Source organism: Agelaius tricolor, unplaced genomic scaffold (genome assembly GCF_023055355.1).
Source record: "Agelaius tricolor isolate 1412-34295 unplaced genomic scaffold, bAgeTri1.0.p SCAF_26, whole genome shotgun sequence".
NCBI lineage: Eukaryota > Metazoa > Chordata > Aves > Passeriformes > Icteridae > Agelaius > Agelaius tricolor.
The window spans coordinates 552,842-578,453 of record NW_027269286.1 but is presented as its reverse complement, the minus strand read 5'-3'; the positions used below and the strand labels follow the sequence as shown (position 1 = coordinate 578,453).

The following is a 25,612-nucleotide window of genomic DNA, read 5'->3' as shown; positions in this document are numbered from 1 at the left end:
ATTTAACAAACAGATTCACTATCCAGAGGCATTACCTATATATGTGAAGAGGGACCTGGTTTTCTTTTCTTCCATTTTGTTTTTAAAAGATGCATTGAAAATATTTTTCAATGCCTGCATTACAGTTGCCTTTGCAATGGCCATTCATGTTATCGTATGTACTTTAAGAACTGGATTGAGATGTGGAGCAATTTTGTTTATATTCTCTTGGATTCCAGAGGAATCTTTCTCAACCCCAAAATGCAAGAAGCTGAAAAACAAACACCAAATGAAATGGATGCAGGGACAGTAGTTGGAAGATTTACGCTACAGCAAAGTGGAACCACAGCATAGTCATTTGGTTATTAGCAGCTAAGTGCTTGAATGACTACACTACATCTCACGTGGTTTTAGTGTATCATGAATCTTCTGAGCCTTAGAGCAAGAGCTTGAAGCCTTTTCTGTGCCTCAAAAATGATGGTAGCAATTAGGTGCTGAAATAACAGAAGCCTTTGACAAAATCATGTATGAGACAGCTACTTCTATGCAGGACTGCATGGATCTCTCTTCCCTTGGGTCTCCTGCTTGGTAGGGCTGTGGGGATGACTCAACAAGGTGGAGTGTAGAAGACTCAGGGCTGCCTAACACTGACAGTGTTCAAGAATGATGACACCATTTCTTTGTACTAAAAACAGAACAAAAATTTAGATTTTAACTTTATTGATAAATAAATTTAAAAATTGTCTTCATGCATAATTACCAAACATCATGACTTTAGACATTCAGTTCAATTACTTCCAGTATAACTTTGTTATAAACAATTTATATTATGCAAAATTCTATTAAATTCTATTAATAAAAAATGTACTCATTTATTAGGATAATGGAAATTGCCACATTCCTTAACTTCTTCTCCTAATCTATTCTGTCATTGCTTGAACAGTGTCAATGCATAAAGAATGTCTCAGTACCATCTCCTTGAAAGAAAGTTCAGGCTGAAAGCTGTTATGAAACTGTTCATGCAGAGGACAGGAGATGAATGCCACAGTACAGATATTGCTTGAAATTCAGGGGTTTTTTTTATAAAACACGATGCACATTCATTTACTCTCTGATATCATTACAATTTTTACTTTTGAGTGTATTTTCCAAGTTCTATTTCTTTAAAATTCTTGAATCTCTAGTACACATAAAAAAAAAAAAAAAGAAAGAAAAAAAAAGGACAAAAACAGTCCAGGCATCTTAAATTGATAATGGAAAAATTGCATTGGAAAAAAGTAGTGGAGGGGTCAAAAAGGAAAAAATAGACTCGGCATGTTAAGAACTTCTTCTTAGTTTATATTATATTTCTTTCCAAATAATGCTTTGCTTACAATTTTTAAATTTTTATTCATGATGTCTAGAACATGTCTTTAAAAAATCTTGTGATAATGTAGTATAGTTATTAAAAAAGGAATTTTGATTCTCAGAGTTCTCTCACCCTTTCCACTTTCTGCAAGGAAGTTTAAATTTGTATCAAAAATTTCAAGTTTCTCAAAGGAGTGCAGTTACTGAAATGGAGAGATACCTGGTGTAGTAATCATCCTACAATTCTCCTTGAACTACAGGTGCTACTGTGTCAATCAATTCTATCTTCATTGGACTTCTCTCTTCTCCATGCCTTAAATATATCTGAGGTTAATTTGTTTTTGTCATACTGAACATTCAGTGAATTTTCTAATGTAAGACTGATAACTCAGTTGACACCTCAATTCTTTGATCACTGCAGTGTAGTTAAAACTTATTGAGACAGACGGAATTCTAATATATCAACTTCCTTCTTCCTAGACCCTTGAATATATTTGGTGGAAAATCTTGTATGGAGCTGAACTGGTGCTAGCTTTCACCTGGAGAATGAAATGGAAACTATAAATATGTGTTTGCAATTCACAACATGCATGTAACTTAGCTCGGGTTTGAACTCCATGATGTGGAGTTACCTCCCAAAATCACCAATAACTTTCTTTACTTCATTTAGGAGGAAATATTCAAAAGAAATGTTACATGATGTACAAAATGTTTTGTGGTTTTTATATGGCAGAAAATTGTGTCCATAAAAGCAGGCAAAAGCAGGCAAAAGCAGGCAAAAACAGGAAAACTGATTTCAAGACACAGTCTCATAAATTTTTGAGATGATTATACTGTTTTTAAGACCATAGATTTGTCCCCTCCAGTCCTAGAAGAATTTACCTAAAAATATTGGAGTCTGAAAACCTTGCATTATTGTTTGGAATGAGAATCAGATCTAAGAATTCCAGTAACACTGTATACTTCTCTCATACTCACATATATACTGCTGATAAAGGATAAAAAAAAAGTATTTTTGGTCTACTATTTCAATAAATTTGGGATCAATTTTAGGCTTTTGTAATTGGTCATCCATTTTAAAAGTGGCTATTTACCACAATAAGCAAGTTGCAGAATGACTGACAACATCCTTCTGGATGGAAAATCTGCAAGCATTGGAATGCTCTTGGCCTCTGGCCAAATCCCAGAAAGGAAAAGAATGCAAAACTTTCATAACACTATTTATGCAAATGTGAATTTAATAAAACAATGGTAATAGAAAGTTTTAGATTGCAGTTTCACCAGACTACAGCCTCATTTTCCCTCTATTCTATTGACTTTAAATAATATGTTAAATTTTTTCTTTCTTGGTAGCACACAGACCCCATTGCCCTTCTGATCATCTGTGGTAATTGGCCAGTTTATCTTGAAAATGGTATCAACATTCCCAGAGGAACATTTCATTGGTATTTTGGATGAAAAAAAAAAAACGACCCAAAAACTACAATTGCAAAACCATTTACATTATTCAAACAACAATTGAGAAATGGCCAAATTTATTCAGAAAAGTAACCTTCATCATCTTATAGAAATTTGCATATCTTCTAATACAGACAGAAGAGATGTACTACAGGATACACATATCTCCACAACTTCTAGAGCCTACCTCCCGACTGGAAATTTTTTTTCATTAAGGGACGCTAAAATTATTAGTAACAACATGTATGCTATGTATGGCAATTTATCCTAAACACCAGTCCACTTTTTACTCAACCACTCTTTGATTTTAGAGACAGATAATTAATTTGAACTAATTCTTCCCAAAATAAATGAAAATCAATCAATCAATCAATCTTTGGATGTGCAGAAAAGTGTTCCTCATATTGTCTCCATTATAGTGAACCCCCTGAAAGCTATGGTATATTTATTATTTATGATGAGTTCCAGTAATGAGCTTAGTATCCTTTCTCAACCCTTCAAGAACTACCAACTCACTCTGACTTTCTAGGTATTTCCTCCAAGTCTCAGATCCTTCTCAATTGTGTGTGCAGATTTATAGAGACCTCAGGGGAAGACAACTTGCCACATTAAATACAGAGAGGCTGATTCTTACAATTTCCTTATTCTTGCCATGAATCCAGAAGTTGTTCAGATGAGCATCTCACTTGTGTGTATTCTTTAATATTTTTTGACAAAAGTACTCTAACAAGGACAGGCAAAAGAAAGGGCCTGAAGTCCCTTGATAACTCTGATATAATATAAAAAAGAAAACATCCTGCTTATTACTAAAAGCAAAACACAGAATTCATTTTCTAAATGTATGGGAATCTGTAAGGACACCTCACAGAATGATGAAGAAAGTAAAATCACTCAACAAGTAGGAAAGAATATACTAATGGTTTCCATTTGAAAGTTAGATTATCAGAAGCAGATGATCAAGAGATGAAGACAGATTGGGCTGGAAAACATTCCACGCATGGACAATGCAAGAAAATTCTGATAACTATAATCTTTTGGAAAATAGTTTTCCAGATCATTCACCAGAATTCCTTAAATAAGGTAAGAAATGCCAAGGGTGGGGGAAGGGGGGAAGTCTAAAAAATAGCCACAAAACACCATCTCCTCAGAAAACCACTTAATTTTAGAGAAAAAAACAACAAACATATAAAGGGAAATTTTTTTTTTGTTTCTCCTGCACCTTGTACTGGGGTTCATTAAGGAAATTACACTAAGTGTGTATAACAACCTATTTGTGTATAGGCCATGTGGTGGAATATGAAGAGCCCAAAATCAACATTAGAACCTAAGTATGTGTTTAAGCTGTACCATATTTGATACTGCATAAGGAAACAGAAGAAATATCCCCTCCCTCTTGATAGACCTTTATGTAGTCCAAAGAGGATGAGAATATTATAGAAAGTACTCGCTTCACCTACAAAAATTGTGATTATTGAACTTAAATTTGACACTGTGGTAAAATATGAAGATACAAAGCCTCATTTTGGAGCAACATTGCTGAATATTTCATATACATTTCTAGTGCCTTGTCCAGCATATGAAAATCTGTGTGTTTTTTTCATCTATTTTAACTTCTTGTTCTTGTTCTAACTTCTCCCATCAAATGCCAAAATTCCTTTCTTGTATCTTGACTCTTACAGAAGCAGCCTGTGTTTCCTAGAGTGCCAGCCATCGATCTGCAACCTGCTATAAGCTGTTGGTATCATGGCTACCTTAGAAGCATAATCAGTTAAAAATAACTTTTTTACTCAGAGTTAATTTTTAGTTTGATGTAGCTGTTTCCACCATTGCATATTCTGATGAAAGGGATCAGCAGCAATATGGAGCTAGACATGGAGAAGTTACAATACATCTGCAAGTGTGATATTGGCCAGAGAGAATCCTAAACTGACCACTAAAACTGTAGCCTAAGAGTGTGTTTCCGTTAGATGCAGAGATCTGAATTTACAGCTTGCTGCCATGAAAACACAAGTTGTGTTTTCTCTTTTCTCCTCTGTGCCCCCAATTTTTCAATCCTGACTCTTTTTCTTTAAGTAGCTCTGGTGGCTTTTGAACAAGGCTCTTAGCTAAAGAGCCACTAAACCAGGGAACAAATGTCTGAGCAGTTTTCATATGTGTTTGTGAGTTAGTCTGGCAAATATCACCACTGGTACGAAAGTGGGGTTAGCAGAGAAGAAGCTGCAGGATGGAAGTAGTGTAGGATATAGAGGACTTTGTTAGGATAAATGTTTTAAAGATATGCTGGAAAAAAAGGATTATTGAAACAATAAGTTTCTGTATGTTTGCACATGTGTTTCTATGCATCATTCCCCTCTATAAAACCAAATTTTAATTCAGACTTTTTCAGTCATATTATATGCAGATTTGTCTCCTATTTGCAATAGTTTGAGAACAGAGACAGTGGATAATGCCACAGAATAAATGCAAAAACACAAGCAAAGGTAAAACACCCAACTTGTTTTGTGATCAAGAAAAGAGAGATTAAAAAATTATATCCTCATAGGAATTTGCTTAACCAACCCTAATTTCATCATTGAAGTTATATCAAACTTAATTTCCTAAGTAGATTAAGTGACAGGTTTTTTTTTTTCCCTTAGATTTAAGGGAAGCAGTTATTATTTAACTTATCTTCAGCCTTTCCTATTGTGGTTGGTGTCAAAAAGACAATAGCAAGCACCTGTGTAACTGTTCTACTATCACAGTTATTCTGAAAGGGCAATCACTTATTTAACAAAAATTATAGACTATGAGAACTCTAGGAATACCTCTGGAAGGAGATCAAGAACTACAATTAAAGTTGAATCTAATACTGGCAACAAGAGTAAACAGACAAGAAATATTACAAAAAAAGGAAAATCTATAATGAAAAGTAAAAGGTTTTTGCACAGCAGAGCTGTGGAGGACAATTCCTCCTTAAACTCTTATAGAAAGCCTTGAATACAGTATGTTTGGTGTCACAAGTTGTGCATTGTGCTTCTACTATATGAATTGTACATTTCAAGGCATCTTCTGGTCAGCTGCAGGGAACAGAAAAAGGGTTTTTTTCTGTTTTTATTTTGGTTTTTTAAATTTTATTTTTCCTTGGTTTCTGTGTTGATCAATTGCCAGTTACTGAAGAGCTATCCCATACTTTGAGGCAGAATGTCCATCTAGATGTGCTGGTGTCTTCTGAAATCCCTGCAGTTCCTGGTTGATGGGTCTTTATTCTCAGAGATAAAACAACCATCAAATTTCCTCTCTGAGGATTCCCTTTGAATTTACACCAGCCAGGCACATCTTTGGGGTATTTTTTGTTCATTTGTTTTTACACCTCTCCTTGGAGTGTGATTAATTTCTTGATATTGTTCCAAATTTTTTCTGCCACTTAGGACAATGCAGCATTTGCCCTCATAATAATTATATTTTCAAACAGATTGAGTAACAAGATGTCTTAAGTAATAAAGCAGTATTTTCTTTTTAGGAAAATTAATTTCCCTTGTAAATAGGTAAGATACAGAAAAATACAAGTGGCGTGAGATAAAACTCCTCTGGGACACAACTACTCAATTTTTTCAGAAGCTGTCTCCCCAAAGAGAAGAATCTGCAAAGGATCTGGAAGCAATTAGAAACTATTGTAGTGTTTTGGTTAGGGAAAAAAAAAAGAAAAAAGAATATGAAAAAAAGTAATTGAAATCTAAATCTGATGTAAGAAGGAACTACACTGCAAAAATTGATGCATTTTTCTAATACTGCATGGTTTATTGAAGAAATCTGCCATTCCAACAGCAACACAGCTGTGACATGCTCAACTAGGCTGAGGGAACAAAGACCAGCTAATCAAGCACAGATATTGTCAAACATAACACATTTTCATCCATTTTATGTAGAAATAGACTAAATCCAAATAAAAAGGCATATCATAGGAAAAGTGAAAATCATTATATGTTTATTATCAATTATTTAGAAAAATTTTTTCAAGTGCTCGGAGGTGTGATTATGGTTTATATAAATAAAGAGAATAAAGCTTCAATTTAACCTAAATTTTAATCTAGTGCAGGAGGTGTTACTAGGAAAAAGATATAATACAAGTTTTATCTTCCAGTATAAGAAAGATTCTGAAAACACAGACTAGTGCTTTTTGTTCTTTCCCAAACCTACAAATGAAGTACCATCCATATAGGAGTTCCTTTAAAACTTAAAATGTATTTTTCACAGAAACTCCAAATTCCTTTGGGGGAAAGGCTTGATTGCATATTCCTCAGAGCCTAAAAGGCTGCCCATATGAACTGAATTATCCATGACATGTACCTTCAGACATTTGTAATGTGATATTTCATGTAAATTTAGACCATACCTTGGATGTGAGCCGCTGGCAATGTTGATTTTATTCAGGAGCTCAGATAAGAAAAAAAATTCTGACATCCTTGCTAATCTGTAGTCGTTAACATGGAATTTCCAACATAAAAAGCATAAAAGCATCTAATTTGCTGTAGCAAATGAAAGGAAAACAAACTTTGCACTTCCCTTTCCTTTTCAATGTCTAAAGTTACTCTGTTCTGTGCAAACAAAATTGTACTTTTCAAAGGTTTTTATTATCGCCATCTATCTTTTGAGTGACACTTTTCAAACTTCCCCACATAATCTGTAAAATGTCATTCAATTTGAATATGAAGGACTTACCCATGTTAGAAAGAAAAGCCCTATTTACACTGGGATTATTAAAAACCCACAAACTATATACTTGATGAAGTCTTTCTAGTTCACATTGCTTAATTTATCATAAGGAAAAACGGGTAGCGCTTCTTCTTCTCTATATAGATAAGTTATCCTCACTTGCTGTGGACAACATCTCCTATGATCCTAAGTTCTGCTAACATTAGGCTGGATTATGATATTTGGCTGTCATTTTCTTCTAACCATTTTATGTATTACTATTTTCATAGCATTTATCTCATGTTTTCTTCCGACAGACAGTTTTAAAATGTAAATTAAAAAAAAACAAATACAAACTTCCCTGTAGAAGAATAGAAGTACAGAGTGTTTTGTTTGCACCTATAGGATAAACCACTATATTCTGTGGAAATGCTACTGTTCAGAAGAATATTCCAGAGGTCAGAAAGGTGAGGGGAGGAGGCTGCAATTTGCACTACTACAGCCCCCTGTTGACAGTTCCTGTAGAAACAATTACCATGACTTCCCCAACAAATACTACAGCATTAACTCCTGAAGTACTTCTTAATAAATGGACATCCAAAGATAAAATCCTCCTTATTTAGAAGACAAGGAAACAACCCTGAAGTATCAGATGGGGTATAAAAATGAAAAGCTTGCAATTTCCTCAAGTAATTAGGTAGATGGAAAAGAGTTCTTCCAAGCAAACACTGAAGAAAATAAATAAACATTTGAAGCTTCAAAATTATTAGGCGCTTCCCATTAGTCCAGGTATAAAGTGAACCTTATTTTTAAAATACTTTGAAATAAAACCCAGCATATATAGGAGTCATAAAAATAACAAATTGATTTTTGCTGCATTTGTTACGTAGCTTTACTGAGATGTCTAAAGAAAGAGCAGTGCAGAAAGAGCTTAAATTTCTCTCTCTTCCTTTCAATCAATATTTGAGGCAAAGTTTCATCTCTAGGGCCCTTAATGGCAGGAATTCCTGGAGCCAGCAAATGAGTAATGTTAAACCTATGATTAGATGATGAGGCCATCAAAGACACTAGACCCTAATGCTACATTCCACTTTATTCCTGAGAACTGCAGTAAAACCAAAGGCTAGGGAAGAAAGGACTGTAAGTTATTCTTTCCCTTGAAAAAATGTTTCAAGAGCTGCTAAAAATAAAAGAAAAAAGTTGTATGACATGAACATTGAGCTCAAAAGCTTTAATGGATCTTTTGGAATTTTCTTGGAACCCAAGACTTCACCATTAGGTAACAAATTTTTCAAGTGCCCTGCTAGAGAAGGTTTGAAGTTGAAATCCCACCGAGGATTCCTGCCAGGGATGTATTTTTCTTTTATGTTTCCCTAACTGATATCCCTCTAAAAGAGGAAGAAAAGAAAGGAAGAGGAAAAAAAATACAAAGGAAAACAAGATTTAATGATTTCCTTATGACACAAGCTTGAAGAAATGCAACCTACAGACAGGCAAGGTAAGTTGGAATACTTGCCCCCAAATCTACTTGTAAATGTTTATTATTTTCAGATAAATTTCCCAAAAGTAGATTTTCATTTCAATTGTCCCTAGAAATGCCTTTGTTTACAGTTTATTTTTGGTATATGCTGTCAATATGAAGTCGTGAATGCTTAAGAAAAGCTACAATATTCTTTGATAATTATATAATAAGTTAACCTGGGCATTTTATATACAAACTTATTTTGAGTTGAACTGGTATTATAGTTTTATGAGGAATGTTGAACGAAATGAAATGTTGTTAGAAGTTTTTAGAGAAGTATAAAAACTTACAGAGTTATTTGGATCTGTTGGGAAATTCTAATTTTCTTACATTCTACAAAGTGAACAAAGTTCTAAAGTGTTTGCTGATTACTTCTTACTGGCACTTTAAATTAAAAGGGTATATACACAATATTAGCCATTAACATTTCTAGCAAAACAAATAATATGGAAAGTGAGATATAAATAATCCAAATAGTATGAGAAACTGGTTTAGCTTTCAATATTTTATTTTTGAAAGCATTTCACAACATTAATTAATTTGGATTTCTGAGGAACTCATTACTGCTGTGTTAAAACCCCAATAATCAATGACAGAATTTTTATATAGAAATGTTCTGCTTCTGCCAGTTCTTGAGGACTACTTAATTCATGTTCCTCTGCTTTTTATATAGTGACACCTATGTAAAATATTCAATGTTATGCTATGTATATCAAAAGTAATAAAGTCAGCACAAAGTAATGTTTTAAAAAAATCACTAATTAAAAGAGAAGTTCCAACATAAAATTATGACCACAGTATCCTACTTACATATTCTAAATAAGAACAGGCTTGCAGGAGAGCTCATACACAGAGAAAATGCATAATGTACATCCATACCTTTTTAGAACATAAATGCAAATATACCTTGTATACCCTGTGAATATAGAAAAACTACAGAATTCATCTCTAAAAAAAAAAAAAATCTACAATTTATGTATTACCAGAAGAAATTAACTTGTTTTTTTTTTTTTGTAATGAAATGGAAGAATGAAACAAACTGCCAGATACAATTCATTGGCTGACAGTGATTACACAAGGAAATGAATCCAATCAAAACCAGAGAATATCTTACCTGTGAACAAAGCAGCATAACCAGTTCAACCACTGAAGTACTTGACTTCATACAAACAAGACCTGCAATAAACAGTCAAAAATTAGTTTAAAAGATGGTGGTATTTTGATATTATCGCTCCATCATTCCAAAAATCCATAAAATATATAAATGTATATTTTTTATAACTCAGAATAAAAGAAGTTTCAAGCACAATTAACTGAGACTTTCAGTTTCAAGAATACTTAAATGTTCATAAAAATCACCTGGAATAATCTAGACCAGTTCAGGACAGAATGTCTTCTAATTATTTTTGGCATTTAGCATAGTTATTTAAATAAATAAATAAATAAATATTGGGATAATCTGAAGCAATTTAATGTATGATAAACATAAGTTAACAGCTTTTGAATAATAAATAATGTATACCCATAAGAATAAACTGATCCGTTAATAACAGGTAAAGAATATAGCCTCTGCTTAGACATTATTTTAATTTTTATCTGGTAATTGATTATGCTGTAATTGAAAGCTTGAGTATTAACGAATAAGGCGTTCATGAGAAATCATATTTTTATTAACATCAAATCCCATAATTTTTAGGGCATGTTTCTTAGAACAAACCTTGGATTATGTAGTCTAACTGTTACTCATTGTTCTGTATTTCATGTAAATAATAAATATCTAGTAACATTGTCGCTATTGCAAATACTGGTTTGTAGCTTTGGAAATGTAAATTTACTGTCTGAGAGAAGGATGCCATATCTAAGTATTTTAAAGATGAATTGTAAGGACATTTGCAGGAAATTTCATTTCTACTGTTAATTTTGCATGTGCTAGCTTCTGGTATCTAAAACCATATAGACATTGATATGATGCTTTAGGGCATGGAAACACATTGACTATGTTATAAAAATGATAAATTTACAAATAAGCTTAAAAGTAAGGGCTAAATAGGTGGCTGGAAGGCAAGCTGATGTGATTTAAGAAGGTTTTTACAAACAGTGATTAGAGACAAAAGCACTCCTACACGATAGCATGTATATTTGTTTGGGGTAGTGGATAAATACCCTTTTGTGCCCATTTTGCTAACAACCCCATCCTTATTGTACAGTAACACAGAACAAGATGTAAGAAGCCACTAGGCTTCCATTCTATCAGATATAGGGGCAGTTAAGGAAATAAGAGGCAGATGTGCAAAGCTCATTTAGGGAGACAATTGCTGTAATTGATCAGCTATTCCCATGCTCAAGTGCTAGAGGATCAGAAAGATTAATGAGATACTTATCACCTGCAGGCTACTTCCACTGTTTGGAAGCTGACAAAGAAAATCCAAACAGAAGACTGAACTCTACGGTTAAGCCAATGCAGGTAGGACAGACACATCAAATATTTCATCATAGATTGTTGTCTGGTTTTTTCTGAACTCACCTCTTATTCTGTAAAATTAAAACAAACCAACCAAATAAACAAACCAAAATAAAACCTCTTTCTGTCACACACATCTTTCAAAGTCAGACCTCAGGTGTACTAAAACATGACTAAGGCAAAAAAAACTCTTGGAAACCTATCCCCATGCTACAATCTTCTAAATTTGTACATGTTTACTTCTGATTTTACATCAAAAGAACAAATGTATCCAGAATAAGCACCATACACAGTTATGAAAAAGAAACCAACTAAATTACATAAAAGTGATTATGCATCAGCAGTAATATCTTTGTATCTTCACCAGGTTTTCAAAAAGAAATCTTGACATAAAATATATACTTTGAAGAGACACACATAATGAATATTTTCTGGCTTAATTGATTAAATTAGAAGTTCTTAAATTTCAAATACAGTTGGGCATTCTTATGCTACCTGTGCAGCTCCAAACAATATCAAAAAATTTTGGACCGTGGCTAAAGTGGCCCAAAGCTAGAATAAATACTCATGATAATCATCCAGATAACAAGAATGATCTAGTCCTAATAACACAAAGCTACAGACATGAAAAAACATTATTCCGTTTGAAAGAGTCATAATTGCTTAGATCAAGATTATCTATTTACAATAAGAATATTTATACCCTCTAACTTTTTAATAACATGATAATGATATAGGTCTAAGTGGTCATCTGACCTCAAACTGATGTCCCTTCACTATTCCTCTGGACATTACTTGATAATTTTTATATATCACATCTAATCAACTGCAAGCTTGGATTTAGCATTCCAGCACTGGAAAGGAGATTCAAACTGATTTTGTGAAATTCAGAAAAAGAAAAGGATACAGAACTGACATCTGGTTAGCACATCAGCAGGCCCCTTATTTACCAGCTCTTTAATTGCCTGCTGATGAAATAACCCATTGGTAACAGTCATTAACACCTCTCATAACCACTAGTATTAAAAGAGGCTAGTTTCCAGGTCCAAAAGAAACAAATAATTATCTTAGAGACTGTAGCACTTTTTTCATATGAAAATACAGTGAGAGATAGGAAAGCCTCATTAAAGAAGGTTACGGTGTCAACAATGCTTGTCTCAGTCTACTGAAGAAATTAAGTGTGCAGCTCTCTACTTATGAATAAGCAGAAGTTGGAGTGGCCCAGACAGAAAATGGGGAATCCTGCATACCTTGATGGTCAGTAAGAAGGAAATGGAAACAGAAATACTTTCTGTTCACCTTTAAGTACTCATATAATACATTCCTTGAAGTAAAACAGAATATAGAAATGCAAAACATTAATAGCAGGGCCACCATTTTGTTTTATAAATTTCTTACATATCAGCCCCCTAATCCTACTTCAGAGACTCCTTTCACTCAAAACATGAGGGAAAGTGTGTGCCCTCCATTATATGCTCCATTTCCTCCATCCTAGCTGCCAAGGGCTCTATTGTGCTTCTTCCTATTTTCGCTTCTTCCTGATTGAGCAGTTAAGATTTGAAATAAATAACGATTTTTTTTTCTATTACACAAAACACAATTCATCTTCAAAATCTACTGTCAGAGTTGTCGTGCAGTCAATAGTAGAGAGTGATAAAAAAAGATCAGACCTAATGGAGGACAGATCTATTTCTGCCTATTAGGAAAAACTGTCAGAATGCAATCTCTGGTTGCATTATGAAGATCCCACATCATCAAAAGCTGCAGGAGCAAGTTTAGGAAGAACCCCAATCCCTTTCCTATTTAACCTTTCCTTCATAGACCAGAAAAAAAAGATAATCTTATTACTTTTTCAGTTTCTAGATTTGTACCCTCCTCTCTTCTAGGAGTCGAAATTGTGTGAATTGACTCATTTCTTTTGGCATAGCACAGGAACAAAAAAAATTTCCCTCAGTGTACAGTCTATATCCTGACATATAAAAATTAAAAGAGGGGTAGAAAAGTTTTCCTCCTATTTTTCAGACAGTACTGAAGACATAAGCTGGTTGAGGTCTCTTCATAAAACTAAAAATAGGATTTGTAGTATGAATCAGAATAAATATCAATTTTCCAATTGATTTTCTAAGCTTCAAAGTGCTAAAAACTGCATTTTTTTCTTCCTCTTTACCATTTTGCAGGATTTGACAGGAGTTTTCAGTGTGTGCAAAATTTTATTAGTTTTAACATAATGAGGAAAAAAAAAGATAACAAGCTTGGAAAAATAATAGCATCTCTGATTGAAAAGAGCACACAAATCTATTTTCAGTTCTCTTCCCCCTCCTCAACTCTAATGAGAAAAAGTATTTGCCACTCAAACTAAAACTGTTGCCTGCATTCTTTAGCAGCAGATAAGTTCTTCCTATACCATCTGTATCAAATGCCATTAAGGAAGCTAATGTAATTACTAAAATACAAGTGGGTATTTCCTGCATACAGCAAGGTTGAAAAGGTCACTGTTGAACTGAATGGAGTGTGTGCTTTTTACATTTGCTGTTCTTCAGTAGTTTTCTTCATGGTCTATTCTCAGTCCATTAAATATAGCCATCAAAATTCAGCAATTTGATGGCAACAATGACCACATATATGGATGCAAAAACTGGAAGCATCAAGTGCATGACCTTGGCTAATCTGGAATAAATGATGTATGCCTGGCAATTATCTTGAAATGCTATGGTTTACTTGACTTCTTTTTCAGTGTTCTTCTGTTGGCCCAAAGATATGCTAATTATTCCTTTTCACTATGACTTATTAATGTCTAAAAAAAGATTAATTTCAACTATACTGTTTTAGTCATGCCTGTGGCATTAATGAAGTCATGGGTTCAAAACTTCCAAGTCACCATGCTGAACTAGTCAGTGTGAATTTACATTTTGAAGAAATATAATGTAGGCTGATAAAATCAATTTTTAAAAAAAAATCCTCATGAAATAAGATCATGGTTTTGAACTTCTTTTTATTATTATTAATACAATGTGTGTATGAGTCTAACTGAATACCACGACAATTTCATCTGGTATTTATCAAGGTTTGCCTGCATTTTCTTTCAATGATTTTACTTTGTGTCAACTTAAACCCTTATTGGAACTGGAATCAATTGTAATACTAGAAAAAACAAAATGTAAATCTTTTTATAGCTCATGTTCAACTTTGAAAAAAAATGCAATTAACAAAACTTTAGAGCTTTTAGAAATCTTTCACTCAGTTATAGCTTCTGCTTATCTGAAAAATCTCAGGTATGGCTAGGTAAAATGTTTGAGAAAGTTGAATCCATTTAACTCAGTTCAGAGAAAAATTGGTCTTTATTACTCTTCTACAGCATGTCATCAAAACTATAGGAGCTTTGTATAGTACAAGACACTTACGGAAAATACACACATGCTATTAAATCCATTATTCTAGTAATGTGAAAAATGAGTAAATTGTACCTAGAAACAAGCAAGAAGACCTAAAATTACACAGAAAAAAAAATAGAGAAAACATTGTAATTCTTTGTAACTTTTTTTTTTTGGTAAGGTAAGCTTTTTTCTACTTCCTACTGATATAGTCTTCCATGTACCTTAAACAAAACTGTACTGTTTCAAATTCTTTCAAAATGTTCATAACAATTATGGGTAATTCCTACTGTGATATCTCTTTCCATAATCCTCAGTGATTTCTATGCCATGAGACAGAGTAGGAATTTTCTATCGGTAATTACCACTCACAAATTAGGTTTTCATTTTTTTCTCTTCTACTTTGTTCAGCATTTGTTAGGAAGGGCACAACAAAGTTTCAAGGACATTTCTCCCTGCACACAGAAACTAAAGCATGTTTTGGCTGTGAAACTACTAGGACAAAAGTTATGGTGATGTTTTGGTTGGAAATGTGAGTTTTCCTTACATTTTATTTGCTCATTCTAAACCTCTTTCTTCAGCAAATTCTGGCACGTGATTTCTTGAAATATATTTCTAAATGCAATTTATAATAAAGAAATAAAAGGACTCCTTTTTTGACCAAAAAAGTTATTATTTGGATAATTTAAATCTACATTATTCCCTCTCTTCCATATGCTGTCACTCAGAGAAAATTAGATTCAAATTAATGTTTTTCTTGAATTATCAAGTTCCTGGGGAGTTCCCTAAAGACCTGAAAGGAGAGAGTATGGAGAGAAAATAGAAGATTGGTGAAAAATTTGGAAGTAAATGCTAAGTATGCAAAACTTAAATTGAAACACCAGATGTTCTTATTCCAAACCAAGCAATTATTGGGGAGGCAGGGGGAAGCTATGTATTAAACAAATGCAAAGCTTTGCAAGATTACACTCAAAATTGATTTTAGAACCATACATATGTCACATATTTTGTAGGCATTTAAATTACACTAATGGTCCTTATGAAAAGCAAAGGCTGGGAAATATTCAGGATTTGGAAAAAGTCTGCAGATGGAAATCACAGCCATGTTGCAAAATAATTATAACTTTGCTTTTACTAGATGAAAGAAAACACTATTCCAAAGACACAACTCACAAAAATAACAAAGTCAGGGCTATGGATTTAACAATTCCTTCAGCAGCCTTGACTGACATTATCGCCAACTCTAGGGACCATGAAGGATGGCTGTATTAGTACTCCAGACATTCTTTGTACGGGCAAATCTCCTTTACAGAACAGAAGAGTGATACAGAAAAATGCCGTGAATGTGAATTTGACTCTGTGTTTTTTAGTTGATCAAAGCAGTTACAATTCTTAAAGGATTTTTTGGTTATGGTGAAAGATACTGCATATTACAAGCAATTGTCTTTTTATCTGGTACTGGAAATCTAGGAAAGGTATCATCCAGGTTATCAAATGGAATACCCTTAAAATTTTATCATAAATCTTTAGAATGGACATCTTAGGAGAAACACCTCAAATAAACAGTGATAGGTCAACAAAATCCCCCAGATTTTAACCTGTCCCAACACAACTTAAATGGGTCAGCCCTTTTAGTCAGATCTGTAAAACAAAACAGACCTTAATATTGGGGCAATATTTAAAAGAGTAAGAATGGTATGTAACAGTTTCTTGAATAATTTTATTAAAGTAAGAAAACCTAAACTTCTTCAACATTGCAGTTACTAAAAAGGAATCTAAATATGGACTGGAAAACATCCAGATGGAATCACAGAATGGCAAAAACCCCTGAGAGTGTACCCACAGAGAGGGGATTTATTACAGCACATAGATGATTTAGTTTTTAAAATTACAGACTTTTGTCCAGTAATCCCAAGAGCTGCAATGATATTGACAAAACTGATGCTAGTGCCACACTACTCTGAAGAGTCCAGCCTTATGCTAACCTGTGGATTTTCGGACAATTTTCATTTAGTGTAATGGGATGCACAAATTCTCATTCATCAAGTGAAAAGGAGACCACTTAATCTATAAAATAAAATCCACTACCCTGTTCAGTTTAATATACTGCAGAAGATTTTCAAAACTGATTCCGTTTTTCATTTAACGTCTGTGGTAAATTTTTATTTGTCCAATGCTCCATTGGAATTTACTTAATATATGCATTTGTATGTCATTCTCTTAAAACAGTTTCTTCAGACAGAACTCTTTCTAAATATCTTCCAAATATTTTCAAGTATTGTGGGATAGTGAAATAATTTGGTTATCCAAATTATTATCCAACTTCTATAACACAACAGATCTAAAATTTACATCAATCTATCATGCATCAATTGAGAAATTGTTCTAATCAGCATTAACAAAAAAAAGAGACAAAAATATTCTTTTTATATAAAATAATTCAACACAAATATTAATTATGAGAAAACAATTCCCTATTAAGTTAAGCTTTTTTTTTTTTAATGGTATGACACATATTTACTAGGATTTTTTTGTAAATTTAATGTATTTCCTCCTCTTCTAGACTACAGGTAAAAATACCCAAATCAATGATCACACTGCACTGCAGTTGATCTAACTAAAATATCTCCAATCTTGAAAAGGTCTGTAAAGTGGAATTATTGCTTTTCTGTCAAAATGTACTTCATTTTCAGGTAGACTTGAGTAAGTTATAAACTTTTTTTTTCAGCAGAAGCCTGGAAAATACCAATAATTACAGGTTCCAGAAAATCCCAAACACTTATTCATCTAGAAAAAATCTCAATGAAAAGCATTCCAGATTTTTCCTCCAAAACCAAATCGACCACTGTGAAAATTCAAATATTATCCTAAAAGTCTTCTAATTTCCCTCTTCATACTAAGATATTATTCAAATAAGTGGCTCACAATTGTCAATAGATTTCTAACTTAGCTGCTGTCAGGGACATTTCATTTCAATAGAAGAAGTAAGAAAAGCATTTATTGATAAAGACATTTAAAAATTAATTTAAAATGTGACAATTTAAAATATTTTTGAAGTTTTGTCATGTATTTTTTTGTATTTTCTTGGCATTCCTTTCCCAAGAGAGTTGCAAATTTTGTAATTAAATTTGTAGAAAAATTACTAAATGGAAACAAGTGATACCAAAGAAGTTGACATATATTTAATACATGGAAAAAAGAGGTGGTCTTATTGAAATGAAGAAACATCTACCTCTCCTTTCTCTTTTTTCCTCAGTCTTTCACCTCCTCCCAAATCTGAGTTAGAGGAAATACATTTTGCAAGTATTACTTCAGTAATAAATTATTTTCAAACTATACAAGAAGAAATAGATATTCATTTCACTCACTAACACAAGTAAATGTTTATATTTTATACTTTTACTACAACAATGGTGCTTTCTGCTCATCTCAAGAACCTTTTCCAAGTCTTTCTAAGGTTGTCAAAAGGGACATCCTGGAAAAGATACATCATAGGTATGATCCCAAATAACAGCCTCTAGAATATCAGGATTTCCCTGGAAAGGTGTTACTCAATGCTGTATTTTCCTTAGGTATGAAGCTTTATTTTTACTCCTAAAGTTTATCAACTTTTTCTCTGCTTCAGTCTATAACTTATTCCTATTTGATGCCCTATTTTATGAGCTTATTCCTTTTTGCTTCTCTCCTCTTACAATAAACACAGGAATTAATTTTTACTTTCTTCTTCCTATTATTTTCTACTAGCTCCTTGTTACATTCTTTCCTATTATTAGGGGGACATGACAAAACTGAAATATGTCCCTGGTGAATGACAAAAAAGGATGGTGAGAAAAGGTTAAGCTGCCCAGCAATAAAACCTCTTACTCCTACTGATCCTCCTTACTTTCTTATATTTCTTCTCTTTAGCAATATTGGGGTCACACTGAGTGAACCAGCACAGCTAAAAATAGGGAGTATAAGAAAACCTCAGAGCTCATGCAGCTTCCTAAATTTCTAAGGTGACCAAGATGACCCTTATTTTAAGTAGATGTGATCTCCTGAGTAGGAAAACCAATTTTTGTGTAAATATAAATGTTTCCTGAGAATTTGATAACAAGAAAAGGAAAATAAAAATCTCCAAGCTGAACTTTGCTGACCTTAGTTGGCTGCCATCAGATCTCGCTTCTGTCCTGAAGCCCTACTGACAAAAGATAATCATTCTGAAACAGTGTCTCTCAAAACACAAAAAACCCTCTGCAGTCATAGATCTCTTGAAATAACTTGTATTTCTTGTGTTTCAGTTTTCTTTATTTACTTGACAGTAACATTGTTATGGGCTCTCTCTAGACCTGCTTTGACATCACTTTGCCATCTTAATTTGACATATCACAACTGTCTCTGTTGTCTGACAAGTTCTTTCAGCATGAGGTTTTCTCATTGCAAGAAAATCTCCACAGACAAGAAGTATAAAAAGACTGAATCATAAAATTCCACACACCATCAGACAAAAAATACGATATAAGAGAATAGATGTTTAGCAGATCTCAGGATCTTTTTTGAAGGAGGTAAAATTTAACATAAAGTTGCACTGAACACAGTAAAGATATTGTACCTTACTTGCAAAAATAATCCCAGGTATGTAGGGAATCTGTTAATATCTAGGTAAATCAAGCTAGAGGGTTCATTATTGTTTATACTATAATTAACTTTTTTTTTTCCAATCAAAAAATGATCTATAAACTTAAAATTCAAGTGCAGTGGTTTTTCAAATAATTGAGTCTATAGTTTTTGTGCAAGATTCTTTTTTTAAACCTTGAAGGCAAGGAAACAAGTAAATCCATATCTAAAAGAATGAACTGGAGAAGTGCCTTTAAATCATCAGGACCAATAAGGAAACTTTGTAAATTTGGTCACTAATTAAAAGTTTCAGCCTGGGTCATAGAACAGGTGATAAGTAGACAGAAGGTTAAGAATATAAATGGAAAAACTGTGACCAGCCCTAAATGAGAATAATTTTATAAAGAACCTGGTCATAGAACACAGACTACATGGAAAAGAATTATTTTACTATGTCTCATGAGAAATACATCTTTCAGGGCATCTGATACAGAGATGTTATTTGCACCCTATAGATTGTCAGAGTTAGGTAGTTCTCTGGAAAACACTGCTGGTGTAATAAAGTAGATTGATTCCATTTTTAAGCCTTCAGAGGACAAGGGCTGGGGCAAATACCAGCCTAACTGTTTCAAGTCCAAAATCAGGCAGAGTCCCCTGCTGAGTTCTGAATGATGAATTAAGTGGAATAAGAACCAAAGAACCTCTGCCTGTGGAGAGCTTCAGTCACAGCATGAACATCCTGTAGATACTGAATACCATTTTGGCATACCACCTCGTTTTTCTTTGGACCTGGACAGTAGAGGAGAAAATAATAAGGGGGGAAAAGGTGGCTGTTCTGAAAAAAAAAATGTTGTACAACTTAGTCCAATGTTACCATTCAGCACTCCTGTATAGCTGATATGATGAGTCCACCTACAGGCTGTATTACAGCAGTGCCTGCACATGTTAAGAACTTTCTCCAGAATATTTTAAAAATTATTTTCTTGAAATAACTATAATAGGTCTCTTGCTAGAGAGACCTTTTTTAGTAGGTTAGTAGGAAAATTCACTAGAAAAAATATTTCCCAGTAAAGCTGGAAGTTAAAGGAAGAAGAGAGACAGAACTGGATTACAAAAAAGATGGACTATCAAGGAGGGTAATAGGGAGACAGGACATCAGGGAGGGTATTTTTATAGAATTCTAAGGCAAAAAGACCAGTCCTTTCTAGGCCTTTTGGCTTCCAAATGGACTACAGGCTACCAGCTTGAAAAAGAAATTTATGAGAAAGTGGCTAATACTGCTGAAGTAAATGGGACCCAGGGATCACAAACAATTATCTCCTTTTCTTACTCTTTAAAGGCTACAATATTTTGTGCATTTCATTATGTGCTTTAAAAAAATTGTAATTGGTGCTCTTCACTTCCTAATAATAAAGTGTTATGGTAAGTAACACTGTATCATAAGTGTTATGATAGCACTTTAAACAGTAATTTAGTAACTTCAAACATCTAGTGGCCTCTATATTTTCAAGGATAACTTTCAGAGTTTCCTTCCATTAAACCTGACTGTATATTGTTACCAGCTTTTGCTTTCCTGAAGGTACATATTTACTAATTTTTTACATCTGCACTCTCCTAACTAAATGTTACAATTAGTCTTACAATTTCAGTATTTTTTTTCCCTCCATTGTCAAAGCAACAGAAGAACCCCAATTTCCGTCTAATGGGAATTTTTTACATTTTGGAATGTAAAGACATCTTGATTATTAATCAATGTAATAATGATAATCTAATGAATGACATAAAATCTGAGTGCCAACAACAATTTCTACCCTTAAGTTACACTGGGACCACACAAGTCAGAGACTGAGGAGAGGGCATGAGCAGTTAACCTCTGTTCCACAGTCTAATACATCTTAGTAAGTGTCCAACTCATTAGACAGGGATAGAGTGGCTCATATGTGTAATTAATTATTGGCAGGTTTACTTTCAAAAAGGTGCCAGATGCTATGCATTTCCTAGTTGCTATCTGGATCTCTGATCTATAATGTTTCCTGCCATGTTAAACATCTGCTCAGAACATAGTTCTGCACACAGGAACTTCAGTAAATCAAGAGTTAAATCAAAATTGAATGAATGTGTATCCTCTTTCTGGTGTTTGCAATGATATCCCTTTAAAGATGTCATAAAGGAATATTATGTGAAGAAAAATGTTCTGTAACTTGTGTTGGGGTCATTATAGTTTGAAGATTTCAATGTGGGTAAATAATAGAGACGACTGTGGCATCTGCACTTCAGCTGTCTGAATTGGCATCTGTCTTGTCAATAGTAACCTACTTCTAAAGAAACTTCGTAAGTTGCAAAACTTTGAACCTTGACTCTCTGGAGTAAGTGTAAATAAATAGGCAAATTTGAATATACACTTAGTCCTTCAGCATTTCTTTGTTCCTACCGAAAAGGAACAAAGTTTTCTTCTGGAAAACTGGTGTTGTTTTCTGTCTTCATGTGTGCCTGACTTATTGATATTTTTTAGTAAAACCCATGATCAGTCCCAAAATGTGGGCAGAAACATGAGCACACTGTGGAGCCTTTCAGTCAGATACTAGGAACTAATAAAACCAACCCTAGACAGAGAACTTCTTAAAACAATTTTATGACATGCCTATAATTGCACATCAGTTTGAAATTCATGAACTTTCTCTTCTTCCTGCTTATGAATGGGTTAAAATATGTGCAAGTAGCTTTTCAAGCAGCAGCAGTATTTTAAATTCTATCTGTTGGAGGATTTCATGCCCTGTTTCGAAATGACCTATGGTTTTCTTCATGGTAAAAAGCTAACCTTGTAAATTGCTTACAGAAATTCTTAAAGCTAAAAAGAAAAACACAAACTTTAACTTACTGAAGAAAAGCATTATCTATAAATCATTATTATTCCAACCTCATTATCTAATAAGGGGGTTAATTTCAGACAGTAGTGCAATTTTTTCTGGGATCTTTCTGCAAATCTTCATAGTGAAGACAAAAAGTAATATGTGAATAGGAATCCTACTACCACAAATTCAGAAAAACTGTCTTACAGAGGATTGGGTCAGGAAATTCACTGGATTTAACTGCACTGTGTTAAACATGCAGTATCACCTCTTCCTAGATAGAGAAGGTGGTACACTTAGTCACTTTGGGCACAAGGAAAGGAAGGAGTGGCATGTGGCAGAGCAAAAAAGTACATTATGAACTTAGCTTTGAAAATCAACTTAGAGTTCCTGACCCAGTACAACCAAATAATGCATAAGATTCCTCATCCTTACTGAGCAGAGTGATCATGTCCAGTGAGACACCTATTGCAAATGACACTGGCCTGACCCCTCCACTGAAAGTTTTAACAATCCCCTTGATGTCCAGCAGGGATTCCCTGATGTCTAATAAGGCTGAGTTCCTACTGCTCCCACAGTCCTGCTTTATCAATTGTTTTCCTGCTCCTTATGCTGCAATGCCCACACTATTGTATCAACAGAGTGTATTATACAGTATATTACAAATGAATCAGCTGTGATTATTTTGAGTTATTACTCAGTTTTCTGTTCCTTTACTAAACAATCATGGCATACCTCAAATAATAGTGCAGAGAAAATATTGAGGGTGAGTAAGAAACACCCTAACCCAAGACAGGGGATATTTTTATAAGCAGATGTTTATATTTGGGAATATTGTGTAAAAATAACATCTTTTAAGCAACCTCTGTTAAACTGGCCAACACATTGCAAAGTTATCAAGAAACTAAAAGGCTGATCCTCCTCACTCAGTACAATCACAACAATCACATAAGTTTCATGTTCTCAAAAAAATAAGATTAAAGTACATATATACAGCTATACAGTCATATAATTGCAAGAGATCTCTGAAATCTGAGACACAGCTAGAGCTGGCATGAGCTTACATGAGGCTTCCCTGAAAAGACAAATTCATTATGCAGAGAAAATGTCTCATAGTAAAATGACCTTCAAGGTAATGATTAAAGAACTTCTACAAAAAATGGAAATCAATTTATATATATATATATATATGTACACTCATGATCACACATATAAAAAAATCAGAAGAAAGGCTTATTTCATTAAGTGGCATAAGCATTTACCATCTTTGATGCCTCAAGGGAAAATGACATATTCTTGACTGCATCTACAGTTAAGATGCAATCAACTGCAGAGCAGGGAAAAAGCATACTGATTTTTTTACTGATTTCTGCAGGTGGCTAGCTGACATTGAAGTACACCTGTCTATCACCATGTGAACAAATGCAGTCATGATGATGTTAAAGCAAATTAAGGTTAATGCAGACTATTATTCCTTCCATGATGTGGCACAGAGAAAATGGTGATTCACATGCTCAAAAGTCACAAAGAAGTTCCAAAAGCATCCAGCAAATACATGACATTTTTCCTCTTGAGAAGTTGGATTGATGACTACATTTAGAAAAAAGTTTTGAAATAGTTATAATGACTACGAGTAGCATCAATTGCAATAATTGAGGGTAAGTGCTATTATAGTTTTCCAATCATATTTACCCTCCTCAGGCATTCTCTTGATGGAAACTCTAAAGCTTCCTGTAGTATTTAACTTCTTTTTATGTCTTTTTGATACATTGAACATATCAAGCTCCTAACCTAGTACTTCATACCTCTGCAGTGTGTGCATCATTCTTGAAGTGCTGACTATGGAACAAGATAGTGGGAGTTTAACCAAATTTATGCATAGAAATGAAATCACTCATTTGTTTTTCCAAGGCACTGGACAAGTCTTTGCTGCCTCAGCAATGAGCCAAGGGAGCCAAACATCCCAATTATTTTGGCAATCCCTCCATTTGCCTAGGATCCTTAGGATGGGTATAAGTCTGTTCTTTGCTCCTAGAAGTTGGACTCAGCATCTGGCTATGTTGAAATCTGGCTTTTTCTTGAGTTTTGGTTAGTCCAGAAAGGGATTCAATATATCTCTCCAATGCAATGCCTTTGTTTCTCATTTTGTATATCTTCACCTTAGCACTTAGTTTTGCCAGGAACAATTCAACACTATAAAAAAGACTGTTAATAAAAATAGCAAAAGGAGACAAAATATTGGATTATAGAAATTTCAGCACCATAAATAGCTTAAAACTTTATTTACTAGCTGTTAATTTGAGTTAATAAAATTTTTAAAATCATAAAATTATTTATTTATTCCTTTCCCCTCTTACTTGCTAATATTAATTAAATTATTTATTTTGTTCAAAATGTTGGCTACATGCTGTCCTACATACTGGTAGGGCAATTACCTTATTTTTAGTTAGCTGGAAGAAAGCATGCCTGGACATACAAATGAAAATGTTTTGAATGTGGCAGAGTGAGATAAAAGAATGAGAGAATAAAATGTACAGGGAAAAAAGTTCTGCAAGAACAAGCATTTTTCTGCTTTGCAGCATCTGTGGTCCTGAACACAGTAATACAAAGGTCCTGAAAAGTTTCTAAGAGAAACTCAAGGGGCATGTTAAGCTCCAAAAAAGTAAATCTTCCCCAGAAAGTATAAGGGATTTCCAGATTATCATAGTATCTAAAGGAAAATGGTTGTCCTGCTTTTCCCAATAAAACATTCAGTATTATTCAAGAAAATGAGAAACTAATTGTGCCAGTATTGGTAGATGCCACAGTGATGTCACACTTGGGGTCTTGGGGAGCTTTTAGAATAGTGTCATTTAGCACCCAAGTTCTATCTGTGGTTTCCAAAGGAATGTTTTGGGCAATTTTTCAATTGTTTCAAGAAACCTCCTGTCAAACATGATACAAAGCTAGTCCATCACCACCTCTACTGAATATTTTCATAGAGCCATGTGGTGAGTTAATGAGGAAAAACAGATCCTGCTTCTATCAGCGCAAAAACATTCTCTCTGTCATCTGACTTTAATTGTGCCTGTATCAGAAAGATATCAAATGCACAGCAAGGAATTCATCAGAGATCCTTTGGAGAAGGGCTACCTGGATGACCTTCTACCCAGCTAGTGACACTGCAAAGTAAAAGCATCAGTGAAGTTTCTTTGGTACCTCACTCAAGAGAAGGGAAAGCATTCTATGTGACTGTGTTTCAATCGTGGATCTATTCTTACAGTTCCAGACACTCCAAGAATAGCTGTAGTGGAAATACTTTTAGCCATCTGTGCTTGACAAAAAGAGGATATAGCTTTTCTTTCAGCCGCAGATCAGA

General features: G+C 33.8%; 1 protein-coding gene across 7 annotated transcripts in view; it reads right to left on the bottom strand.

Moving 5' to 3' along the window:
* NBEA (neurobeachin) overlaps window positions 1-25,612 on the bottom strand; it is a 459,554-nt gene that overhangs the window by 237,969 nt on the left and 195,973 nt on the right. For all 7 annotated transcript variants that reach the window (XM_071448498.1, XM_071448499.1, XM_071448503.1 and 4 more), the window contains one exon: window positions 10,092-10,153. In XM_071448498.1, coding sequence (XP_071304599.1) covers window positions 10,092-10,153 — 62 coding nt within the window. The remainder of the gene's footprint in view (window positions 1-10,091; window positions 10,154-25,612) is intronic.